Genomic DNA, 24,892 nt, shown 5'->3' with positions numbered 1-24,892 from the left:
AGCGAACGCATCAATCCTTAACCATACTCAAGGCTGACACGCAACTGGAAAATCCTTTAACGCCTCTCTACTCGCTGAAATAGTATGGGAACCCTCAACCAGATTATAATGGGTAATCCCTTAATCCATCAGGCACCAGACATTGTTCCACGTATAACCAAGGAACACCAGTGACGTGCGCTGCAGTAACGCCACCTGATCGTCTGCAAAAAAACATTAAGACGTCCACTAAAGATCCACTAACATCCGGAGGAACGACGACAAACCATGTGACGGCAAACCGCTGCTCAAGAAATATTTACCTAAAACATCGTATAATTCTTACTTATAGGTACTGGAATTGTCAAATCCGGCTCCTCCGCCTTTAAAGTTAAATTAAGAGGATTGTTTTAACCGTTCCTGCAGTAATGCTCTAATACGAAATATGCAGGACTCAAGTTATGGGAAGCTTTTTTACAAGTAGATAAAGTGATATTCGGGTCTTGGCGTAACCCAAAAACCATCGGACACTTCAAATTGTTCATGGGGGGGGGGGTGACATCATGAAATGATGTCACAACGTGTGTTTTTTTCTGTAGGGATGGCTAAAAGGAACAGGGAAAGGTTATTCTGGTGAACAGAATATAGGAGAACAAGAAGGATGTTGAATTGTTGTGAACCCAACTAATAGTATTGAAATTAAGCTATGCCTTGAAAAGTGCAACAAAAAAAGAGTCAGTCCAGCCGTCATATACAATTTAATGCGTCGGACAGCTGAGGGGTCTCTAACTTTAAGCAGCCAATCAGCGGCCAGAATTGATGGACCAAAGGGGTGGAGGGAAACCTTTTGTTTTGGAAGAATGCATATTAAGTACTCACAGAGAGGCACTAAAACAGAAAAAAAGAGGAAAAAACTGCAACGCAAGACTTCTAACACAATGCAGGATGTGGCATCATAACCCGTTTGTGCTTCCGGCTTTGTGACACCACATTCAGGAAGATATCTGTGATGAAAAAAGTTGGCGAGCTTTCTAATTTCTGAACAGCAAATATAGTTTCAAATAAATAGCTAAAAAAACCAACAAAAAAAACCCAAAAACCTTTACATTTGATCAGGACTGTTATTGTCTGTTATTGTTATTGTTTTACCATCTAGATTAATTTTTAGGCACTAATGTTATTTAATGCGGGTGAACGTTTCAAAAGGAAACAAACATTGGGGAGTTTATTTCAAGACATTAACGCAGCGGAACAAAAAGATGGAGCAATTATACTAAAAAGCCTCATAAATGGTATTTGCATAAGGATTTTATGTGAAAATGTTCACATTTATGCAAAAGACAGTCTGGAGCTTCCCGACCCCATCAGGCACAGACTATAACTTGATACACATTCCGTGGCGGTGGACTATAGGACACTATAAAAAAAATTTGTTTTAATAAGATGTTTGGAAACACGTAGATGACAGCGTTACAGAGGAGGCAAGGAAAGCTTTGCGATGAAGTCACAGAGGCATCCAAGGCATACGGTAGATGCGGCTCATACAGAAACGTAGCGGTTTGTCTTAGTCTGTCAATTCTGGTCTTAGCCCATCTTATGTATTGTAAGAAGTGCTGCGTAAATTGTTGGCGCTATATGAATAAAAGATAATAATAATAATGCAGGTAAATTTCACGGGTTATACACATTTTACCAAGAAGTTCGCCTTGGCATTGCAAGGTTGGCTTGTGTTTCGTGACTTGGGCCAGTCGTACAGGAAGCCAACGTTCTAACATACAGACCCACTATAGCCACTTCTGTAAATCCGGGAATACAAAGCGTATCTCGGTCCTATTCAATAATGACCGGCTTGCGCTCCAGCGCCTTGGCTTTATTTTGCATTAATAAGTCCCATCCCCATTGAGCTTCTGCAGCAAGAAGAGCCCTGAGTTATGTATATCTAACTCTGAGATTGTGTCAGTCCCCTGGCCCATTAAATTATGCATTATACAGGGCCAACTCAGCCCTTAAACCTGGAACTTGTCAGCGTTGGCCTTTCATGATGACTTCAGTGAATTAACGCTCTGTGTTCAGGACTATATATATATATATATATATATATATATATATATATATATATATACACACACACACACACACACACACACACGTACAACGTGTTTTAAAATAACATGCTGCTCCACTTCGACAAAAAACAACATTAATTGCTTTTCTCTTGCAAATAAAACTTTAGCAGATCTGTCATTTTTTTCTCTTTCCCCTGAAGGTTTAATCAGGTGAATACAGAGAATCTTTTAAGAAGCTTTCACAGTTGCTATGGCAACAGCCTATCTGTGCCTGCTTTTGTGTCATGTGGCAATTAAGCTAATTTATGAATGAGGTAACATTTTGCATGATGAAAGAAGAATTTTCGGGAGAGGACTGGACATCCAGTAGTACTGGAAACAAGGTTATACGTTAAATACAGTAGAGTTTGTGAAATATCTTTTTTTGGCAGGCAGTTATGGTCTGTAAACTACATTTTGTGTGTTTCTTCAAAATATCAAATAGACAAAAAATAATAATAATTTCAGCATTGAATGGGTGATTCACGAATGTATACATTTACATTTTTAACATGTATTTTTTAGTGTTTTCATGAAACATTTTTAGCGTCCCGAGTTATGTTACATACAGTTATATAAATATATATTTGCCATATTCTGCTGGAAAGTATTTAATAATATTTGTTACATTTTTAGACGTTTATCTAATAACATAATCATTTCATTCCGGATTAATGTATTTTGACCTGAAATGCTTTTTCTTATGTTAAGCGTAAGTGGTTTGTATAATTGGACACAACTAAATGACAGCAGCAGGGTGACGGCGGGGCCCTAATACACTGGGGGCCCCTTAAAACTGCAATAGGCCACCTGGGGCTGGAAGCCACTTGTACACAGTATGTACCCATCAATGTGCTGTTTTGGGTGAAATTGGTTTAAATTCATCATTTAAGTGATACATTATTGGGCCAAACTCTCTGCCTGGATCTAATGAGACCCGCAGGATGCCAAATGGCGTTCAAGTGATCAGCGATCCAGTCCGGGTTTTAATCCGCTTTTCTCAACAGGTAAAACAGGTCTGCGAACCCTACCGACGCCTCGGAGCGAGGAAAAAGGGGGGCAGGTGGGTCACAATGCGTGCCGAGTGATGCCCCCGGACCCCCACCCCACTCACCGGCTGTGATCTTCTGCAGCCCCAGTACATCCTCCGGTGTGATGTGCGGCTTTCGGAGCAGCTGCTCCTCCGTGCTGCCCGCGGCCACCACCTGCCCCCCGCTTGGCTTCACCTTCATGCCGCCCTCCTGCGTCCTGCTGCCGGGGAGAGTGTCAGTGCCCAGGGAGGAAGAGCTCATTCTCCAGGAAGGGGGAACCGAGAAATCGCCGGGAGGAAGGAAACGAGAACGAGAGAGACGGATCGCACAAGTGAGGAAAGAAGGAGGAGGAGGAGGGACTCAATGACCTGCCCGCCCGCCTCAGTCTTAAATCCCGCTAGCGTGCGACAAACATAAGAACACGGGATCGCATAATGCTCTAGCGCCCACCGGCGCACGAAGCTTTTATTGCTGTGGCTGTTGGTTTAACGTAAATAAATAACTGCTTGCGCCCGCCCGCTTCACTATTATGACACGGGTAGCGCTTCTAATAACATAGTAACCAGGGAGAGGATGTGTTACTGTACGAATAGAGAAACGCTTAAGGGAAATCTCGCTTATTTATAATGTCCTGTAATACCATACTGGCCTCTGATTGGCTGAGAAAGAACAAGGGCTGTGTTGTGGCAGCATAGTGATCTGCTCCACAGAATGTTTTATTGCTAAAGGCCTAGGCACAGGGTGGGCATTGATTGCAGGGCGAACCCAGTACTTGTTGTAAAACCTGTATCTGCTGTTGACGCTCCATGTCAAACAATGTTCACAGTACTTAATGTGAAAAATATTACAATTAGAGAGAAGAGTAAAACATTATGTGAATGCGCTGTGGCAGTTTATGTCTTTCTATGGCAGTTAAAAAGTATGAGCCATTACAATTTTGGATTTTGACCAGGTAGACACGGAACTTGTCTTGTGAAGGTCTGCAAATCTAGATAAGATCAAGTCTCTGTGAAACTTCTATCGCCATGAGCTGTTCTCATTTGAACAAACACTTGTTCCCATTATATAGATTTACTTAAACTAGGTCTTGTTAGAGGGCTGGCAGCTTCTGGCTCAGGGGCAAGTAAAGAGAACTGGCCCCTTGCCCCCTCCAACATATGCATTGGCACACATATTATACAAACTTACACACTAACACACGCTTACACATACTTACACTAACATACACTTATACTCACTAACATACGTACACAATCATGCTCACACACTCCTCACACATTCATGCTCACACACAGACACATTCACATCCATGCTAACACACTTACATGCATACACAAACAGCTAAGTGACCCCAGACATTTTAATGGCAGTTTACATGCTAACACAAAAATGCTTAGACATTCATGCTCACAAAGACATACACTGATCACTCTGCACACAGCACGGGGGAAGGGGGATACACCACTCCTGCAGGTAAGTGGTGTGGGGCACAGGCAGAAGGTTAGGGGGCAAAGATGGCACAGGCAAGCTGCTTGGGGGCACTGACAAGCTGTATGGTAAACATGGCACTGACAGGTTGTTTGGGGACAGATATCGTGCAGACAAGCTGTTTGGGGGCTAAGATTACACCAATAAGCTATTTGGATACACTGGCCAGTTGTGACAACGATGGCACAGACAAGCTGTTTGGGGGATAAGATGGTACTCACAAGCTGGTTGAGGGCAAAGCTGGCACTGTGGGACATGTTGCTTAGTGAAGTCTGGTGGGCCCCTGCCTCACAGCTAATCAATAGAGAAAACCATGATAAATTAAAGGGACCGTCCAGCTATGGAGAGTGTGTTATGGCTGTAGTGTCTCTTTAATGGTAAGCCTTTTACAAATACATGTGTCAGTCACTGGTAATTATCAATCTGCCTCTTTTGAAATCATTGCATATAAATCCCACACAGGATCTAGGATCAAGCAGTGCTGCTGAACAATTAACATACAGACTATGTTTTCAGATCAATGGAAAACAGACTTTATAACAGAGACTCTCTGGTTCATAAAGGCACTGTTATCCTTTGATACAAAACACACTATTAAACTATTCTTTCATAACCGTATGTACAAAGCTTTCTGTCTGCAGGATATATTTATGCAGGGCTACACTGAATGCTATTATGCACTATTTGAAAGCCACGTTCAGATCAAATTTACCAAAGCTCATTAAATGCACATTTTTTTGTAACAAAATCAGTTGTGTTTTCATAAAATATTTCCCATTTTTTGCTGAACTTCAATGGTAAATAATAAACTATATTTTTGTATGACCCCCCCCCCACGTTCTATTCATAAATAGTTTATGTAAAGGTGCCTACTAGACCGCTAACTTTGATCAAGGCTGATTTTCACAAACAGATCACGGATATCCCACAAGCACTAAGGTCTGGTGCATACAGAGAACATGTATGTTTCTACCCGGGTTACAAGGAAATAAATCATTATCCTTAAACTGCAACCCTTGCAAGTCTGTTCTCTAAAGAAACTGTCTATTCAACCTGTTGTGTCCCTGTCTAATGCCGTTGACAGTAAATAACATGCAAATTGTATGTTAACACAGAAACCGAGTCTTTCCAATAAACCATTGTAACCAACCTACTAGACTGGAAATTCCACTCACTTTGGCAGGCTAAGCAATGTTTTTTTTGTATTTATTTTGTATTTACATTTTTGATCCATAAACGTATTTGTTTAAACCTTGTGTCTGTAAATCCTAAGGTCAGCTAAGGTAAAGGTGTTGATTACTTGTGCGCAGTGGCAAGGGGAAGCATTTTTAGTGTTGTTTTAAGCAAACCTTTACCCCACCCCATATCCCCTTGTGCGTTATAGCTTCTTGGGTTTGCCTCTTTTTATTTTATTGTTTCTTAATCTCTAAAAGGGACAGTTTACTTACTGCCCTCCTCCTTCCTCATCTGGCAGTTCCCATTGAAATCAATGGGAGCATGCCCTGCGCATGCTCATTGAGATTTTACCATACTCTGTATTGTTTACCAAGCCAGTGCTGGAGCTGACTGGCGGTAATTATATCACATGCAGGGAGATATATTTGGCCAACCACATCTCATGCATGGAAAATAGCTGAGGGTAGGGCAAAAGGGGCACATATTAGAGAGTATGCAGAATCCCCAATGCATTTGCAAAGGGGGCATCACAAAAATGTAAAGGGACCATGGAGCGATCATAGGTAATAAATGTATTTAATTTTTAAATTTGTACCCTTCGTGACAATGACTTAACATTTTTGTGGTGTTTAGGTGTAATTTTCTTCTCTCATTTACTGCACCCACACAATCCATATATTGTTGTTTTTTTTAGGGCTTTATTAGCACACTATTATTTTGATCAAGTCATCTAATTTACCATATATTATATATATATATATATATATATATATATATATAAAAAAAAAATGGTTAAAGCCCACTTTAACCCCATGACATGCCAGACACATTTATTGTCAGTGACTATGCATTTCCATGACGTGCCTGGCATGTCAACTGTCGCAAAGAGGTTAAAGTGGATGTAATGGCTGGACGGTCCCTTTAAGCAAGCTAGCCATTTTGTCGGGCAGACGCTGGCAGGATTCAAAGCTGAAAATAGCGTTTCCGAAGAACATTGGGCAGTGCTGTCTACCAAGAAGCGGTAAAACACTACTCCTTTTTATACAGGAACATCAATGAAGCCTCTCTGGTGACTAGAAAATATTCTGGTTATTACTGTCCCCATAATACAGGGAGATGATGTTCTTCACGCCATTGAAACTCACCACCTACACACGGTGAAAAGCCCAGCAGCACACGGATTATACTGAAGCTTGAGATGAGTTTGGTATAACAGGGAGGGCAAATTAAGGTGAAGTCAGAAATCATTATGAGGCTAGGTTTCCACTTGGGTTTTTGTCCTGCGTTTTTTTTCTTGATGAAAAACGCCAAGAAAACTGCCACTGCATTTTCCTGCGTTTTGGCGTTTTTTTTTCTGGAGTTTTTTCTGGCGTTTTAGCCTTTCTGTGGAAATTGCTTTTTTTGACCTTAGGCAGTTTTTCCAGCCTTTACAAGTTAGAAGTTTCACCCAGCTAAAAGGGATTAGGATAAATGGCAAGTATCTGCCCCCGATGTCATTTACTTGGTAGACCCCTTTGTCTCTTTTCTGTGGTTTGTAAGGCCTGCTTTATTCCGAATGTCTGCTCCTCTAGGAAGATTGGCCCCAAATCTTGGTGCAAATTGTTTGCTGTTGCTTTTGGCACGCAGGATCCAGTTGATGCGTCGGGTATGTTTGTTTGTAATGGCATGTTTGTTCCAAATGGTGTAAAATTCAATATGAACAAGTCCAGGACTTTGTTTTGTGTGAAACTGTTTGTTTTCAGCCTATTTCTCGTAGGACAAACAGATACTGGGTCCATCCTCTGCATTGTAACTGTGGAAAAAACGCCATAAAAAACGCCAAGGCAATAAACCCACATGGCTTTTTCATGGCGTTTTTCTCTCCCATAGACTTCTATTGGAGAAAAACGCCAAGATTTCCTTGAAAAAACGCCAGAGTGTGAACATGCTGCGATTTTGAAAAACTGCCACAGAGCCCAAAAAAGCAGAAAAACGCCAAAGAGGACTGAAAAAACGCCAAACAAAAAAACGCCAAGTGGAAATGGCATTTTGCGATTTCCTATTGAAAAACAGCTAACATCTGGCTGCTGCGTTTTTCCACTAAAAAAACGCCAGGTGGCGCTATTGGCGTTTTTAGCATAAAAAAACCAAGTGGAAACCTAGCCTGACAGTGTAACAACTTAATTTATATCCTTATTAAAATTTAGTAAAACGATCTTGTGTCAGATTTTTTATTTTTTTACTCTTGTGAATGTATAGCTCTGTATTACATTAGAGAGGATGAGAGCGTTGCGTGGGTCTATTGTGGATTCAACTCATCTCCAGGATGAATGAGCAAGCTAGCCCTGTATAATGCATAATGCATAATTCAATGGGTCAGGAGACTAATGGGTTCTCACTGATTTAACTATATGCTATACAGGGCCAGCCAAGCTCTTGTGAATAAGGTGTCATTGTACGGACATTTCATCACACATCAGAAACTAATTGAGACAGGACTGGTTTGGTTTCAAGAATCAGTTTTTGTTGGAAGGGCCATCAGAAATGTATAAAAAAAAAATTTAATTTAAGCTTAGTGATAATGGCTTAACCTACCAATATTAACCATGCAATAGAGATATCCATCTATGGTAAAATCCATCTTAATTGACTCATTGCCATAATCAATGGATTTTCACCATGTATGAAGCAGACTCTGGGGTGGGACAATGGGATTCAGAACAGACCATGCATTACAACAGCTTGTTCCAATACTAAAGCTGCTTATGGCAAGCATACTACTACTCGGCACTAGGGTGGGTGCAATAACAAGCAGTTAGTGGGTGTAATGAACCTTACATGGCAGCTGCTATCTCACTGAATTGGATGAGAGTTGCCATAACTAGGGACAGCAGGCTCACTGTTTCTCTATTAAAACATTCTGTTATATACATAAAAAAAACACAATCTGTTTTGTTTTAAATACACATGATTATACACCTCACTGCAAGACCGATACGAGTGAGCCCTTACACAAATGCAACTCATTTCATGTATTAGGTTAAATTTGCAGGGGGGCTGTGCTTGGAACGGTCTGATTCCGCTATGCATCATGACGGGCCAACTCCATAAAGTTTCTCTGCAAGTATGCGTGAGCTGACCCTGCATAATGCATAGCGCAGTCATCAAAGTGACTTTCAATGCGTTTCGAAGGTTTATACAGAAGCTCACCAGTCGGGAAGATGAAGAAAGAAATTCTCCTGCCAACATCCTCTTTAGTGAATATACTTGCTTGTTTTGTTCTGTTACAACGCTTTAGGAGGTGGTTTATCTAACTTGCACATCTCTTCTACAACCAAACGCTGCACCCAAAAAAAGAACACAAAATAAGCCCACACTGAATGCCATGCATGCATATCATTTGGTTTAAGGCTCTCATCAGATATTATTTTGGTATTTACAGTCATCACAAAAAAAACTTAAAAAGATATTAACAATGATGAATGGCGGCTTTAGTAATAAATGTTTTTTTGTACATAAATTTACAAGATACTTGGAAATTCCAAATATAATATTTTGAGGCAGTCTTGTGACTTTGTTCAAACAAAATTCAATTAATCCTATTAAAAGCATCACCATCATAGTTTCATAGCCAGCTCATTCACAAGACACATATGTAACCAACCTGTAGCTTTTGATTTTTTATTATTATTTAAGAGAAAAATGTTTGGGGTACAAAATTAAGCCTTACATGGGAATTCACTGGTTATGCGATTCTGAGCAACAAGAGAAATGACATATTGAATGGTAAAAGATTAAAAATCGGAATTTCTCATTTTAATTACTCCAGTGTCCAGCCTCCCGAGATGTAGCTCAGCAGAGCGGAGCGCAGGTACTCATATCTTAATCTTCATTAATGTTACAGCAGAGTTCCAGTTACCAAGGTCAAAAATACTCCCCTGGTCAGCCCTCGCAATAAACTTTTGTAAGACAGAAGGCTGCCTGCAGCTGAAAGATACTGATGGACTATAAATATTTTGGGGCATTTTCAACACTACAACACGGGGATGAGAACCACATGCATCCGCAAAATTATGTGAAGAAAGAAATATACACATTGCAGATGGGTAATTATTGTACCTACAAACTTTATGCAGTTCATCGTTTAGGATAAATTCCCAGGCAATATCATAAGGTGATGGATAGCAAATACATTTAAGTACAATGAAGCCAGATTGTATAAAGAATGCCCTGAGATTCGGTTGCTTCGTTAGGTACCTCTTAATTCACCCAACCTGGGAAGCCGCCCTGCAGCCTCTATCAGTAGTAAAGTTCATCTGTTGCATGCTCTATATGCACATATTAAGAGGCAGCCATATGTACATGCTTGCAAACAAAAATAGTTCTGGGGAGGGGGTAGAGAGCCAAACCGTTTCATTGACCGATCAGACTTATGCATAAAAGCTAAGCCATGGGTTTTCTTGGCACCGTCCTAGTTAACAGCCAAGCAGAAAATAAAAAATATCACATGCTCAGGCAATTATTAAATACATTCTCTAGTGGTTTTGTTGGTTGCTTTGTAATCCTGTTGAGGATTCGGATATCGAATGGTTGTGTCTCAGTCACTTTTGTTTGATTCCTTCTTGTTAGACTTGTATTCCTTGGCTATCTTTAGAAGAGAAAGCAAGATGGGGACAGCCATGGGTAAGAACAGAGGTATGTAAATGGCAAATTTCTGATCATCTGGAAAGTATAAGAGGTGGATGAGAGAAGGATCAAAGAACGCCTTTTCTGAAGATGCAATGGCGTCTTTGCTAGCCTGGAAGGCAAACTCCAGCCGCCCGGCTTCCAGCTCGGATAAGGCTATCTCAACAGAGGACACGGCACGGTACACCTAAAACCAAAAAAAGTGAAATGTGTTGAAACATATCTATATAAATCCATACATACATACACACGTATACACACATGCACCATATATAGCATTCATTATTGGCAGTAATAGACTGGTAGTGCTAATGTTTTAATGAACATTTGGTGATTTTTACAGTCAAGCCTCTGGGTATCATGTTTGAATGCTGCTAAATACAGAGTACTGCATATAAAAGGTGTAATATGAAATGTTTAAGCAGTGTAAAACAGTTTGTTTCTCCACAATTCATAAAGTGAATGACAAGAGAGTCTATTACTTTAACTTCTGGAGCCACAGCCCGGTAGGCAAGCGGTTGGGCAGGCTGCGCGTGCGCCTCTATTGTTTCTCACAATCCTGTGCACGCTCTTCCATGCTTTGACAGAGAGAGGATTGTGATGTATGTGTGTTTGCAGTCCCACCTGATGGTCATACTAATGGGCTCTATGCACCAAAATGTGAGTTTGCGGGAGAGTTGTGCTTCAGTGCCTTGATTTCACTATACATTATACATTATGAAGGTCTTATCCTGGTGAACTGCAGGAAGAGCTTGGCAGGCCCTGAGCTTGGCCAACTCTCCTGCCTACTGAATGCACCCAGTGAAAAGTTTAATATAACACAATGCAGTATTTCCAATATAGAAAAATACTAACACAATACGGGGACCATTATATACAGCACACATCTCCATGCTCCATTGTTGGTCTCTACCTACGAAGAAGATTTGTATACATCCCAACAGATAATGCAGTGGTGTCAGAAGCACAGATTGCAGTCTCTTGGTGCCCCGTCCTCTACGAACGGACTGTAAACGCCGCTTGTTACAGCAGTAAACACGCAACTCACCTCAGAGGCCACATTATCATTAATAACAATGTTCCCAATCTGATCCAGAAGCTGAGCCAGGGAAGTCAAAGTTGTGGTCACTGTAGCTATATTCTCAACAGCCCTTGACCAGAGGAGTTTGTCAAGTTCCCAGTCAGTCAATCCCTCATTGCCTGGACTTTCAAGCAGATAGTTCTCTGGCACATAGACCTTTGAAATGCCTAAAAGGAGTCTGGAGTTAAATGGAAAGGGATATCAAAAGAGACTGTTCAGTAAGGCAATTATTGGAAATGCCACTCCACACCATTATCTTAACACCCCAACAACATTTTAATTCCATTATACAGTATAGCTGCAAATAAAATGATGTACATTGGTAGGGCACACTAGGATATGAGAGATCCGATCAATGCCAGTGAATGTGAGAAAAGAAGTAGAGATCTCCCAAAATACATTTTAAAGCACACGGGTAATAATGAAAACCTGTGGCTGGTAAAGATTGCAGCAAAGAATGTACAAGAACAGTAAAAATACCAGCCCTTTTGGTAATCTCTTTCCAAAAACAAGTACATGGCAAACAAAAGAGTAAAAGGAAGCAGTATTAAGGGAGAAGACACAAAAAAACAGCTCTTACAGTTAGACAGAACATAGTGGTGTAGAAGTATTCTCCATAATTACACCAAATCAGGAGTTACACAAGCATTAAATACTGGAGTTTTAACAAAAACCTACCGTAGCTGTGTAAGGAAAACTTCCATCACCCGTATCATGTCAATATCAACACGTATCGGAAATTCCGCTTCTTCCTGGCTTCCGTAATCCACATTATAGACCTGGCAAAAGACAACCGTTATTCACCATTCTACAACCTCAAATGTTTTTAGACTGAGCTGCATTTCTATAGCTCTAAAAGACACATAGGAGTCAGAGGATTGACCACATAAATATACTGAATGAGATGGTTTTAAATGAGAAATGTATATTTGAGAGACACGCAAGACAGCCAGGGGCAAGTGTCAAACCACGTGGTTTTCAATGACCCATTTTAACGCAATTCATACAGCATGTGGATAAATGACACTTAGAAGAATATGAACAGCACACACAGGCAAAATATCCATATTATCTCCATGTATAAAAAATATGCATGTATGTAGGCTAATATATACATGATGTACTATAAGTGTAAAGCTGGAATATTTGCTACATTATGCAAGCTTTAATTAATTAAAAAAAGAAACACATAATATTTGTTGTAAATCTGACCATGATCCCTCCCCATCGCGGGCTGTGAAAGGCGTTGCTTGGTACTCTGCTCCCATCTTTATCCTGAATGTGGAGAGGAGAGTGAAAGTATTCCGGAACGTACAGCAGGAAGTTCAGGACGGGGTACAGAGAGGCAGCACTTGAACCTGCCAAGAAAAAATAGAGGTTTGTAAGTTTCATATATTGTTCCAGCATTCAATAGCACTTTAGATAACATAGCCCTGTGATACCTGCAATAATTTCATGGTAAGATTTCAGATTCTACCTTCTACCTCTTTACATGTTACATAAAACATTTAATGCAAACTCCCCCCCCCCCCCCATTACGTTTCTAATGCCCCCAATGTCCTTACCAAGCCTCGCCTCTACCGGGTTTATGACATGTGGAAGATTGTGTGCATTCAGGATGTAGCTGGAGGTAGATTTTTCAAAGCGAGGGGTTACGCCAAGGACCGCATAATACAATATCTGAAACAGACGCAGATCTTTGTGAATAATCTGGCAAAATTAATGTCCTCATCAGAATGTATTTAGCTACATATACGAGTCTGGGGAGCCACATCAACTCCTATTTTCTGACATTGACACCCACGCCCATCTCCACTGACACAACAGCATATAGCAGCTGGGGAGGTATTGCCCCATCTAAAAGCCCCTAAATTTCAACTTTCACAAAGAATGGTAGTTTTGTGTTGCGTACCTGTATTTACACTAATATAGCTCCCAAACTCTCATAGTAATATTATTCTACAAGGGGACGATGGCCAACTACTACACCCTTATTTCCCGAATTTGCTCATAATTCACAGAATTTCAAACAAGCTGATCCATGTTAACACATTATGTGGCCATGAAATACTTTTCAAAATGCATATATGACCTGAGGACTAGATGTCAAGATGTTATTTGGTCTATCCATCCAACCGTATAATAGGTAGTAGGATAAATGCACATTAATGGGTCATGGGTGTTAGACAGGTTTCCATCATATTTTTGTGGTTTTGCAACCAACCTGAGAATCAACAGAGAAGTTGGCCACTGGATTCAGCTTATCCAAGAAAGGCTGGATATATTGATCTGATGCTGAGCTGATGTTCCAATTCAGGTCATGAGACTTAGGATCTGGGTTTAGCAAGCTGAATGTGATCTCGTAACCTGGTAGAAGGAAAATCACAAATGAAAGAAACAGCCAAGAAACAAAAATATATCTGTATGCACTATAGGAAAGCTGGCTTTTCCATACCTGGGCTGGTTTTGAATGCTCGCCTACTGTTTTCAAAGTCGTCTTTGCTGAACCTGACGATAGGGATTCTATCAGACAGAGCAGCTGTAACAGCCTCTTCGGTGAATGACATGGTCTGAATAACAGGCTGCAGTTTCTTGTAGAGGGTCTGGAGGATCTCTTCAGTATGAAGGGATGGATTCGGTGAGTACTGAACCAGAGCTCTCCGGTGTTTCCCAATATACACGCTGACTCCCTGGAAACAGAAGAGCCGAATTAATAGGTACTTCCAATCCAAAAAGCTCCCGGAGAACCACACCACGTGTAAAAGATGCACACCACACCATAGTTTTCCAAGCTCTCGGTCCTTAGCAATTTCACGATAATTGCAAGTCTCCAAGGTATATTTCTACAATAACTTCCCATGACCAGTTCTGTAACACAATAGTTATATCAACATACACCATTCCGTACACAATGTTATAATTTTTGTCTATTGCTTAGCTGCAATACATTATATATATACACATACATATATATATATATATATATATATATATATATATATATATATATATACACACACATACACATTATATATATATATACACATACATACATACATGGCATCACCAAACTTTACTTAAGAAGGAATGTTTGGTGATGACATGTATATTCACTTATACTTCCATATATTAATGAAAATATTTAATGTATTGCAACTAACTACATAAGTGTATATTGAATAATATTGTGTACTGAATTATGCATAGATTGATACAACTATTACATTACACAATCTATAATGATTATGATAAATATTATACTTTATTGTTATTACATGTAATCTGTATTTAAAATCCTACGAGTAACATAGTAACAGGTGGATGGCTACACGGTCCTGTCATACGGCTGGTCTGTTGTATGCCATTTTCTTTTTTCATTTCTTTTGCGCATCCTGCTACAGTTCTTCTAAATATGCCAAAAAGGATTTTTTTTATTTTTAATTTCTGTGTTTGATCATAATTTTCCATGCTGCCCAAACTTGGAGCAATTGGTAAAGCACCAGATGTGTCATCAAATGTCAGTTTATGGAGCTTCAAACATGAGATTCAAGTACAAGGCCAATTAGGTCTAACCCAGAGGAAACGGGGCTGCATGTGCCCTATTGTTCATTGTCAATACATTTAGGTTTACTTATCAGTATCCCGTGCATTATCCTGGTATTAATGAAATCATCAACATGGTGTCAGAATTTTTTTTCACTCTAACAATAGAAATAAAAAAACCTGAAAAACTAATGAAATCTTGCATTGTCTCCCTTCCTATTTAACCTAAAACACTTTACTTTTGGAATATTACCACTGTATGGCGACACTGCTGTAAAGTCACTGTTGGTTTTCAAAGTTAAACTCTGGTTAACAAACAGAGCTGTGGGGGCTTATTCACTCCGCCACAACCTATGAGTTGAGGAGAAAACACTTCAACACCCTAACTTAAGTTTTACGAAAGGCCTACCCTGTTGAAATTTTCCCGTAAGAGGGGCTGAGTTGGTCTAGGATAATAAATAGGTTAATACTGGGGTCCACCTATTATAATGTCTGGTTAAAACGGTAAGATAAAGTACCATGAGATAAAATGTTTTGACTCCTCTCGCATTACCTTGGAATAAAGCTCAGACGTTTCTGGTACAATAAAGATGGCTATTGAGCCCAGGGTTCCTTTACTCAGCTGCTGGAGAGTTTCATCAGCATCTGAAGCAAAAAAAAAAAAATTCAGCACGTCATACATATAGATTTATCGTGGCGAACACATCTCGTGATAAGATATATGTTTCTACTTTTGTCGAAACCATATTGTGATAAAGGCATTCAATTAATAGACAAGAAAAAGAATTGACCTTATCATCTTACATTAGAAAACTTACAATATTGTCATTTCAATATTGCACTTTGTTAGAAAATTCTCATATCTTTCAAAAAAATGACAAAGATTTAGTAGATTGGAAATGGCTTTTGACAAGATAATGCCAATAATTTAGACCAAAATATTCAGTAAAAGGACCACATGATGCTTTCTAGAACTGGGATGCCCTCTCGTGGTGAGAGTTGCACAGGAGCATTTTAGAGTGCTGTGAAAACGTATTTGACCCCTTCCCGATGACTTCTATTTCTTTTTTTGTAACGGCCCCATGGCTTCCAAAATCTTTCACGTCAGACTCATCCGTCCACAAAACATTATCCCTTGAGGGTCAAAAAGATGTTTTTTTTGGCAAACGTGAGATGAGCCTTTGTGTTATTTGGTCAGCAGTGGTTTACTTGAGCCCAATGAGGCCTGGCAGTTATTTAAATGTTAGTCTGGGTTGTTTTGCGAGCTTGTGGACGAGTAGTCGATTTTCCCCATTTTTCTCCATCTGTAGGTGATGTCTCTTACCACACTTTGCTGGAGCCCCAGAACATTATGGTTTTGTAACACTTTCCAGACGGATGTCCATGTTCTTGAATTTCTTTAGATCGTGGCAATGTGCAGCTTTTTGAGACCTTTTAGCCTACTTTACCATTTAATTGAGGTTTAGATTCAACAGGACTGGCAGTAATCACGCCTGGGTTTTTCTCAAACCCAATTATCAGTTCACTTTGGTTAATTTGGTAACTAAGGGGGCAATTACTTTTTCATATAGGGCCAGGCAGGTTGGATAGCTTTTTTTCCTTCTATACACAAAATCATCAGTTATCTTTTTAATAACTTTTTGATGATCTTCAACATTTGAGTGTGACAAATATGATAAAATAGAAGAAATTACAAAGGGGTTAAACTTCCCTTACTAGTTTCTGAGACCATGGGCCAACTCATTGGCCGGCATGAGGCTTTAGACCTTATGGGTCGCTTATTCACATAATGTTTTGATCATCATGTAAGTACAATAAGGTCTGTTCGCAACCAACATCTTCCAGTACCTATTATCTTATGTTAATCAGGAGGACATGGAGTACCTTGCAATGTATATAGCCCCAGGGCCTCCTCTTCCTCACTGCTTGTCCTTCGGTACTTGATCTCATAACGACAATTGAAACTGGTGTGAGCTGTGGTGAAAAAAAGCATAAATAAAAAAAAAAAAGTACACTTACATGACTATATAAGGGTTTGATGGACTGCACATTCAATATGGATTTAAACATTGGAGGAGATGTATACATATTTTATTTCCAAAGATATTAAATATTAATGGAAAGAAAAAAAATGCCCCTGGCTGCCAAACGCCTTCACAGGTTTGATTGGAATATGCAACATCCCAGCTATATTGCCGTCGGGTACGGAGTTTTTTCTCTAAGCTGTGAGTTTGTCTGAGAATTGAGGCGAGATGAAAAATGTCAATGTATTACTATCCTGGTGAGTTTCTCCTGAAAGGACTGCAGAGTTGACCCCCTGTGTAATTTGTGATTGTTATTTCAATGCACTGCTTAGTTAATGAGACAAATGTTTAGGTCAATTAATCCTATCTATTTTAATCTATTTTGCAAAAACAAAATGCTCTAATATAGTGCTTTCCTCCTCCAGTATTTTCTTAATGTAGGTTAAGCAGACCTATCAAGAACACAGACATTGAGTATCTACTTTGCCGCTGTACCTTAATACGATACCTCTGTGTTAGGCTTTATGAAACAGAATTCATGCTTGCATTCAGTTTAAATCTGTAGAATTTGGTAATACTATAAATAAGAGTTATCTCATTTCAAAAACCCACAACTATTACAGCAAAAGAGAGATCTTATTTTTTTTAAGTGATACTTGCTCAATGATCGTTTCAGTGATAAAAATGAAAATTGTGCTGGAAAAAAAACCAAAGCTGTTCTTTTTTTAAAAGAAGAGAATATTTAGCATTACTAACATCTACCAATTTAGTTTGATATTTTTGGTGGATACCATTCTGGCAGCTTTAAATCCGAGAGCATGTGGTTATATATTTACTTTGCATTCCATTTACACTCATGGATAGGCTTTGTTAAATTGATTGACCGTCATATTTTCATTTATCTTTTTCATCCATCTTTATTATTTGTTTGAAATTCTCATAGACCTACATTGCTCCCTATTGTCAGATACCATTCTTTGCAGCTTTCACTAATGGTTGAGCGTGTCTCCGTGTGTCTCTGTTTTGAATAATTAGCGATTAATACTGGTAACTGTAACCGACGCATATGTTATGTCTGGAAAACAATATACGTTTCAACCTAACCATGTTCTCTCAGTATTCTACTAGTAATGCTGGAAATAATGCTAATTAATGATGGAATAAACTTTAAACAGCGTCTCTTAGCTTGTAACACATATCAGACTTTTCTTTTCAAATAGTTTATAATACTCACAGTTCAGAACAATCTGCTTCTCCTTTGGTTCTGATGGAGGAACTCTCCTTTGCTGCTCTGCTGTTAACGTGCCTTTTGCAAATATGACTTCTATAGGGACGGTGAGCTGGAGCTAATAAATAATCAGAAGCTCAATGAGAATAGCGTTAACATTCAATACAAGCAGGTGAATAATACAAAGCTGAATGGCAGCCAACAGAAAAACACTTTGACCCCACATGATATTTTTTATAAGGTAATATTAAACCAAAAATCCAAATAATAAGTTTACACGACCGTTAATTAACTAAGTTACAGAAGACGCGAAGGCAGTAAAGTCACACAGTTCTCTGCCTCTTGACTTTCCTTAGTGCATTTTCTATTGGAAGGGATATGATAGCCTCAGATCCAGCAAATTTAGCTCCAAAAGTCGTACTGGTTGAAGTTTCGAACACTAATCTTGCACAAACAATGATGTTATTGTTACTTTAAGCATTAATGACCAAAATTTAGGGATTCTCTGAAATCTTATTTAAGCATTGTGAACTGCTTCAGAACCGTGTTAGTGGATTAGAGTAAGTTGGTAGGTTTGGAAGTATTTTTAAAATTAAGATAAAATTCCAACTACCAAAATTCTAGCCGCCCTTTTTTTTTTCTGCGGAATCCACATATATGCAAGGTGGTCTGAAAAGCCCTCTCCCCCCAATGATTTCCCCAGAGCTAATGCTGGTAATTGCAGTGACCATGGGATATAAACAGAAGACGGGGTTCTGGTCTGGAGGCCACCCATCTGATTATACATGTGGCTGCAGGAGGCTAGAAAGGTGCAAAAGAAAATTGGTTGATCCCTTTGTGAATGATTTGGGACTGGCACAGGGAGACGGGAACGCAGTGAGCACCAGAGATGTAAGCTGGGAGCCCATGGCTTGCAGGGAGAGCAGCTTTAAAGAGCTGTATAGAAAGCATGTTGAGGTAAGGGGGTGCCATGTTATTAGGAACTATGTGTTTTCATATGTATCTTATTTAAGCTTTATGTGTTGTTGTTTTTAATTTACTTTAAAATGCAGGGTTTGTCCCTTTCCTAAACAAGAAATATTGGGGCCAGAACCTGACACGTGCAGTGTGCCCAAAAAATGGCACCATGAAATACGAGGCTTGTATTAGACATTCCCTTTAAGCAAGTGCTGTCAACATTAAACTGATGAATATCATTTAAATTATACATCATAATCAGCTGTCATATACTTACTGTAAACACACAAGTCACACAAAAAATCACAACCATTGATGTGCATCATTATACCCATTAGAATTACCCTTTGATATTTTTGACCCCACAAAATGACTTTTTTTTTTTTTTTAATGTATTAATGCTACACAGCTGGCGTCAGCCTGAGCAGAGCAATCCAATCACAGCATTCACACACACCGAATAGGATGTATGTATTCTATGCACTGCTGGGTGATATTTGCCAAACCGGCTAGCAGAACGTGGAATGCACGGTTGCCGGGTTTCAAATGGCCTAAGTGGCAACTCTCGTTAGTAAGAAAGACAACGGGGAGGATACGCCCATGAGTGACAGTCCACAACACAGAGCCCGAATACCCTCTGTCTCAGAAAAGCCCCATTTAAGGGTTTGATTTACGACCACACGGTCTTTTTTTTTTTATCATCTCCCGTCTCTCACCTGGAGGATGTCCAGCTGACTGATCTCGTTATACGGCAGGGAGGCTCTGTAGGTCTCCGTTGTTTTCCACCAAAGAGGAAGCCCCAGAACGGCGGTTATAAAAGCAATGGAGAGGGCAGCGCGTTTCCCCCGGGACACCTCTGTCGCAAAAGAAGAAATATATATTCCTATCACTGATACATCGTCTTACTTGAGTATACGGTCCTAACGCGGCGTTAGCAGAACTCACCGGCAGCTACAGCGGCTGTCACGGGCGCAGCCATCTTTCTTCCTACTTGTCAAACCGGCCACTTTGTGATTGGCAGGGTACACAACCAATGACAAGCAGGATTCTCCTGTTAACCCAATGAGTATTCTCGTTCTATGACGGTTGCCAAGGGAACCGGAAACGGAAGAAAGGAAGCAGGAAATGGGCTGTATGAGAGCCGCGAGCGAGTGAGAATTCGGTTTTGTACATCCTGAATCCTGTTTAACTGCACGATACTCGTGATATTAGAATACACAAATGTAGCTTTATATTCTAATGAGAGGCTCCCGGTACATATAATTCTCTTGTCACGGTTTTAATTATTTCAGGAGCTCGTGCAATCGCACCAAGCGGTGAGTCCGCGCCCTCCAGTGACTTGCGCCCCGTGTTTCTCGCTTGGGTTTGGAGGCTCTTCGGGTGAGATTTCTGGCGGGAAGCGAGAGCCGAGCTGAAAACAGAAGGAAATGGCACACTCCAACGAGACAACCGACAGGATCCTTCTGGAGCCCTATAAGTATTTGCTTCAGCTTCCCGGTAAACAAGTTAGGACGAAGCTATCTCAGGCCTTCAACCACTGGCTCAACGTCCCAGAAGACAAGATACGAGTCATAATTGAAGTAACAGAGATGCTGCACAATGCCAGCCTGCTTATCGATGATATCGAGGACAACTCCAAGCTTAGACGAGGGTTTCCTGTGGCTCACAGTATCTATGGCATCCCTTCGGTAATTAACTCTGCAAATTACGTCTATATTCTTGGCTTGGAGAAGGTTCTTACCCTGAACCATCCAGATGCGGTCACCGTGTTCACCCAGCAGCTGCTGGAGCTCCATCGAGGTCAAGGGTTAGACATCTACTGGCGAGATACCTACACCTGTCCCACAGAATCTGAATATAAGGCTATGGTGCTGCAGAAGACAGGGGGGCTTTTTGGCTTAGCCGTGGGTCTCATGCAGTTGTTCTCCACGTACAACAAGAACTTAAAGCCGCTACTCAACACCCTCGGGTTATTCTTCCAGATCAGAGACGATTACGCCAATTTGAACTCTAAAGAGTACAGCGAAAATAAAAGCTTTTGCGAAGACCTCACCGAAGGAAAGTTTTCGTTCCCAACGATACACGCGATCTGGACGAAACCCGAAAGTACCCAGGTCCAAAATATCTTGCGACAGCGGACGGAGAACGTAGACATTAAGAAATACTGCGTTCATTATCTTGAGAAAGTGGGCTCCTTTGCATACACAAGGCAAACTTTGAAAGAACTGGAAAATGAGGCGTATGAACAGATTGAATCTCTAGGAGGAAACCCTGAGCTAGTTTCATTGATTAAGCATCTGAGCACAGTTTATGAGAATTAACAGTATTATCCTGCTTGCCAAATAATATTTTAAGAAATGGTTAATGGCTTTCTAATAAGACATCATGCTAGCTGATTATATTAACCAATATTTGCTTTGCCATATGCAATTTTCTGGTGGCAGCAACATTTATTATTATTAAAGAACTTGATATTAACAATTTGTCGTTTTAATATGAAATGCCTTGAAGCTTCTCTCAGGAACAATTTAAAAGTTCTGAATTAGAAAGCATCACCATTTACTATAATAAGTGAACATCTTTGCAAAACAGTTACTATCTTTGGAAATATATATATATATATATATATATATATATATATATATATATCTGCCTTCAAGTTGTTAATGTTTAGTTTTTTTTCTGGTCTTAAATTTAGACTGAAAACGAGAGGAAAAACGGTTTTCTTAAATAAGGCTGGCCGTTTATATTCTTGTCCAAAAAGCACTAGTTGGATTATTGTTACATTTTTTTCTATTAATAAAATGTTAAATTAAACCTTACTAATGTTAAACGTACAGTATTTAGCTGTCTTAGCATATTAAAATATCCTAAAACTACATCCATGCTTTCTCCTTGCAGAGTGCCTTGTCTCTGAAGACTTGATGCTCAGCAGGAAGTATATATATATATTATATACACACTATATTAATAGTAGTATTTTACATGTAAATTCATTTCTAAAGGGTTAATAATACCTAGTATTTTTAACCCCTTAAGGACAACGGGTGGTCCCTAAACCCATTGAAAACAATGCATTCTGAGCCCGTACATGTACGGGCTTTGTCATTAAGGGGTTAATGTCTAAAATAATTATAAACAGCCAAGAAAAAGCCTTAAATTACATATCCCTGAAAACGAAGGGATATGTAATTTAATTTTTTAATGCTGCCCGTGCTCCAAATCAGCATGTAAAGGGAAATAAAATATGATTGGGGGGGAAATAGATGTTGTAAATCAGAATTTATTTGCTTTAAATAGTTTTAGCTACAATACAATCAGTGCTAGTACTGTATTTTTAAGGTTTGTATCCTTTCCATTTAATATAATTAACAGGTATCTTCACCCTATGAGCCTGTTTATATCATACATATGTATATATAATATATTTGATATATGACTTAAATCATGTGTTAAATTACAACCTGATCTAAGCTTTTCAGTGGCAAACTGCTTCTTAAAAATTCTTAAACAGCTTGAGGATTTACTGGCCTGATCTCACGGTAAAGCTTGGAACAGAACTGTAGAGAAACTATTACTGTCACTAAAAAATAGTCTTATGTACTAAAAAACAAAACATTAAATTGACCAGAATAGGACATATATGTAAGATGGAATCCACAATATTCCTCAATAAAAAAATGTGTAATATGAATGTCTAAAAGAAGTGTATGTATGCATATATTATATATACAGTATATTCTACAATTTTTGCTAAAATCCACTGTTTTTGCTAAAGTGGCAGAGATTTTACATGATTTTACAGAGAGGCGCGTTGTGCATCTCTCAACGCCAACTAATATCGACATTTGTTTTTTCTCCATTCAAACAAGTGCTTTAATTTCCTTTTTTTTTAGTTTTTAATTTATATTGTTGTGCCACAGAGGAGCCCAGATTTAGAGTTTTCTATTTGTTTGTCTTTTGATACTGCTCAATATATTCAATAATAAACATGTAGTTGGATGGAAGCGGCTTTGTACGTAAAACCTATAGCAAACATAAATGAAGAGAGACGATTTCAATGACTCCCCATCTAAGCAATCTGCATTTCTTCATACTAATAATTGTATTAATTGTAATAAACAATACTATTCAAGTAAACGGCAAGCACTGTATAGTCGGGGTTTTGTTACACGAGTCTGGGGGACAGCTGCTTTTCCTGGATTTATTTTTTTTTACCAACAAAAAGGTTTTTTACTTCACTGTAGCTGTTTTATTAGTCCTTATATTGCATAAAAGTGATGTTTAAGGCTGCACTGATTGACATAATTCATGGTTTTGGTACCTGTTTGTTTTTTAATGTTCCATATATTAAAAAATAAAGAATAAAGGTAATGGGATCACTGGAATGGTGTCTTATTTTTAGTAGCAGTATGTTAAGATTACACGTTTCATGTGATATTGAGTAGAGAAAGGGCACGATTAGCTCTGCTATACGTAGTTCATGTACTTGGATTTATGAATCACATCACCATTTGAATTCTGTATTATACAGGGTCACATCAGTCATTCTTGTAATAGAAACTTGCTGCTGTTGATCCAATTATATTTGGTGCTGGAGTCCGTGAGTTGAAGCTGCGAATCTTCTATACGCTACGGTATAGTCTGGTTCGGCACAGCCCAGCTTTGGCCAAAACTAGCGAATGCACTGATTTCTAATGTAGCTTGTTTATATCTGCATACCTGTTTTCTGGAAGTGTCCAGCACTTTTGTAAGTGGAATTTTACTAAATAATTCAGGCGTTGGGCTATTGCATATGAGTACGGAAACTCGCTCACCCAGTGCTGTTCTGTGTATTCTGATGCCATAACCTGGGAATCTAGGAATAGTAGCCTTATAGATCGCCACCTTAAATCATGCTATAAATATTTCTTGGAAGTTAAACTTTGTCCTGTTCATATTACCCAAGGGACTACTTATAGTCTATAGTCATGTGAGAAGGGGGCACTGATCGGCTTGAAAAGTAGTTTATATTTTTAAAGGTTTCTCTACTCAAGTGGAAAATACTAGGCTTTTGCAAGTGAACTTTTCTGGCATTCTATTAGGCGTTGATTTAGTGATATATTAATTCATTCGTACAAATATAAATCTACTTCTACATCTTACTGATGTTTGGAATAATTTCTCAGTGTTGACTTAAAGCACACAGTAGGGATTCAGATTCTTGTACACAGAGGCATAAAACACGCAACCGGCTTGTTTACAAAGCGTCAGGTGCAAACCGCTTCACAAGACACGACATTACGCTCCTGGGGTTTATCAGGCGCTGTCTAGGTTTATGATATTTTAATGCATGATTTATCCTGTCAGTTGTGGCTTGCAACATCCGCAGCCCTGTATAGATAAATAACGGACCTTGTGAGCCGGATAAACGTACTTCTCAGTCCTGGGTGGTTTTGAATAAATCTGTAAGCTTCACATCAACCACCCATTGAGTGGAAGGTAAAGACAAGGTAGAATGCATGTATGGTTATGAAATCGAATTTGATTTAACCTTCAGAATATTAGAATAAAAGGTTTACAGCGAGTGGCGATTCCCCAGCTGCTGCTTCCAGCCAGACACCCACCATATGACT

At 39.3% G+C, this 24,892-nt stretch overlaps 1 protein-coding gene and 1 pseudogene across 1 annotated transcript; one reads left to right on the top strand and one right to left on the bottom strand.

The window, feature by feature from the left end:
• Positions 1–10,355: 10,355 nt before the first annotated feature.
• Positions 10,356–20,256, bottom strand: LOC149286116 (GPI-anchor transamidase component PIGS-like). The gene is made up of 12 exons (XM_089494432.1): positions 20,223–20,256; positions 19,994–20,133; positions 18,327–18,438; positions 16,953–17,042; positions 15,622–15,713; positions 13,981–14,215; positions 13,750–13,892; positions 13,091–13,205; positions 12,738–12,883; positions 12,204–12,304; positions 11,493–11,703; positions 10,356–10,631 (listed from the first exon to the last, which is right to left on the bottom strand). Exons 1-12 carry the CDS (start codon positions 20,254–20,256, stop codon positions 10,356–10,358), a joined length of 1,695 nt encoding a protein of 564 aa, XP_089350558.1.
• A 448-nt stretch (positions 20,257–20,704) lies between these two features.
• On the top strand, positions 20,705–21,598 carry LOC149286115 (geranylgeranyl pyrophosphate synthase pseudogene; annotated as a pseudogene).
• The last annotated feature ends 3,294 nt before the right edge of the window (positions 21,599–24,892 follow it).

Source organism: Sceloporus occidentalis, unplaced genomic scaffold, assembly GCF_023333645.1.
Source record: "Sceloporus occidentalis isolate IW3139 unplaced genomic scaffold, rSceOcc1.0.p SCAF_72, whole genome shotgun sequence".
NCBI lineage: Eukaryota > Metazoa > Chordata > Lepidosauria > Squamata > Phrynosomatidae > Sceloporus > Sceloporus occidentalis.
Note: the sequence above shows the minus strand (reverse complement) of the source record. Positions and strands in the feature narration are given on the sequence as shown.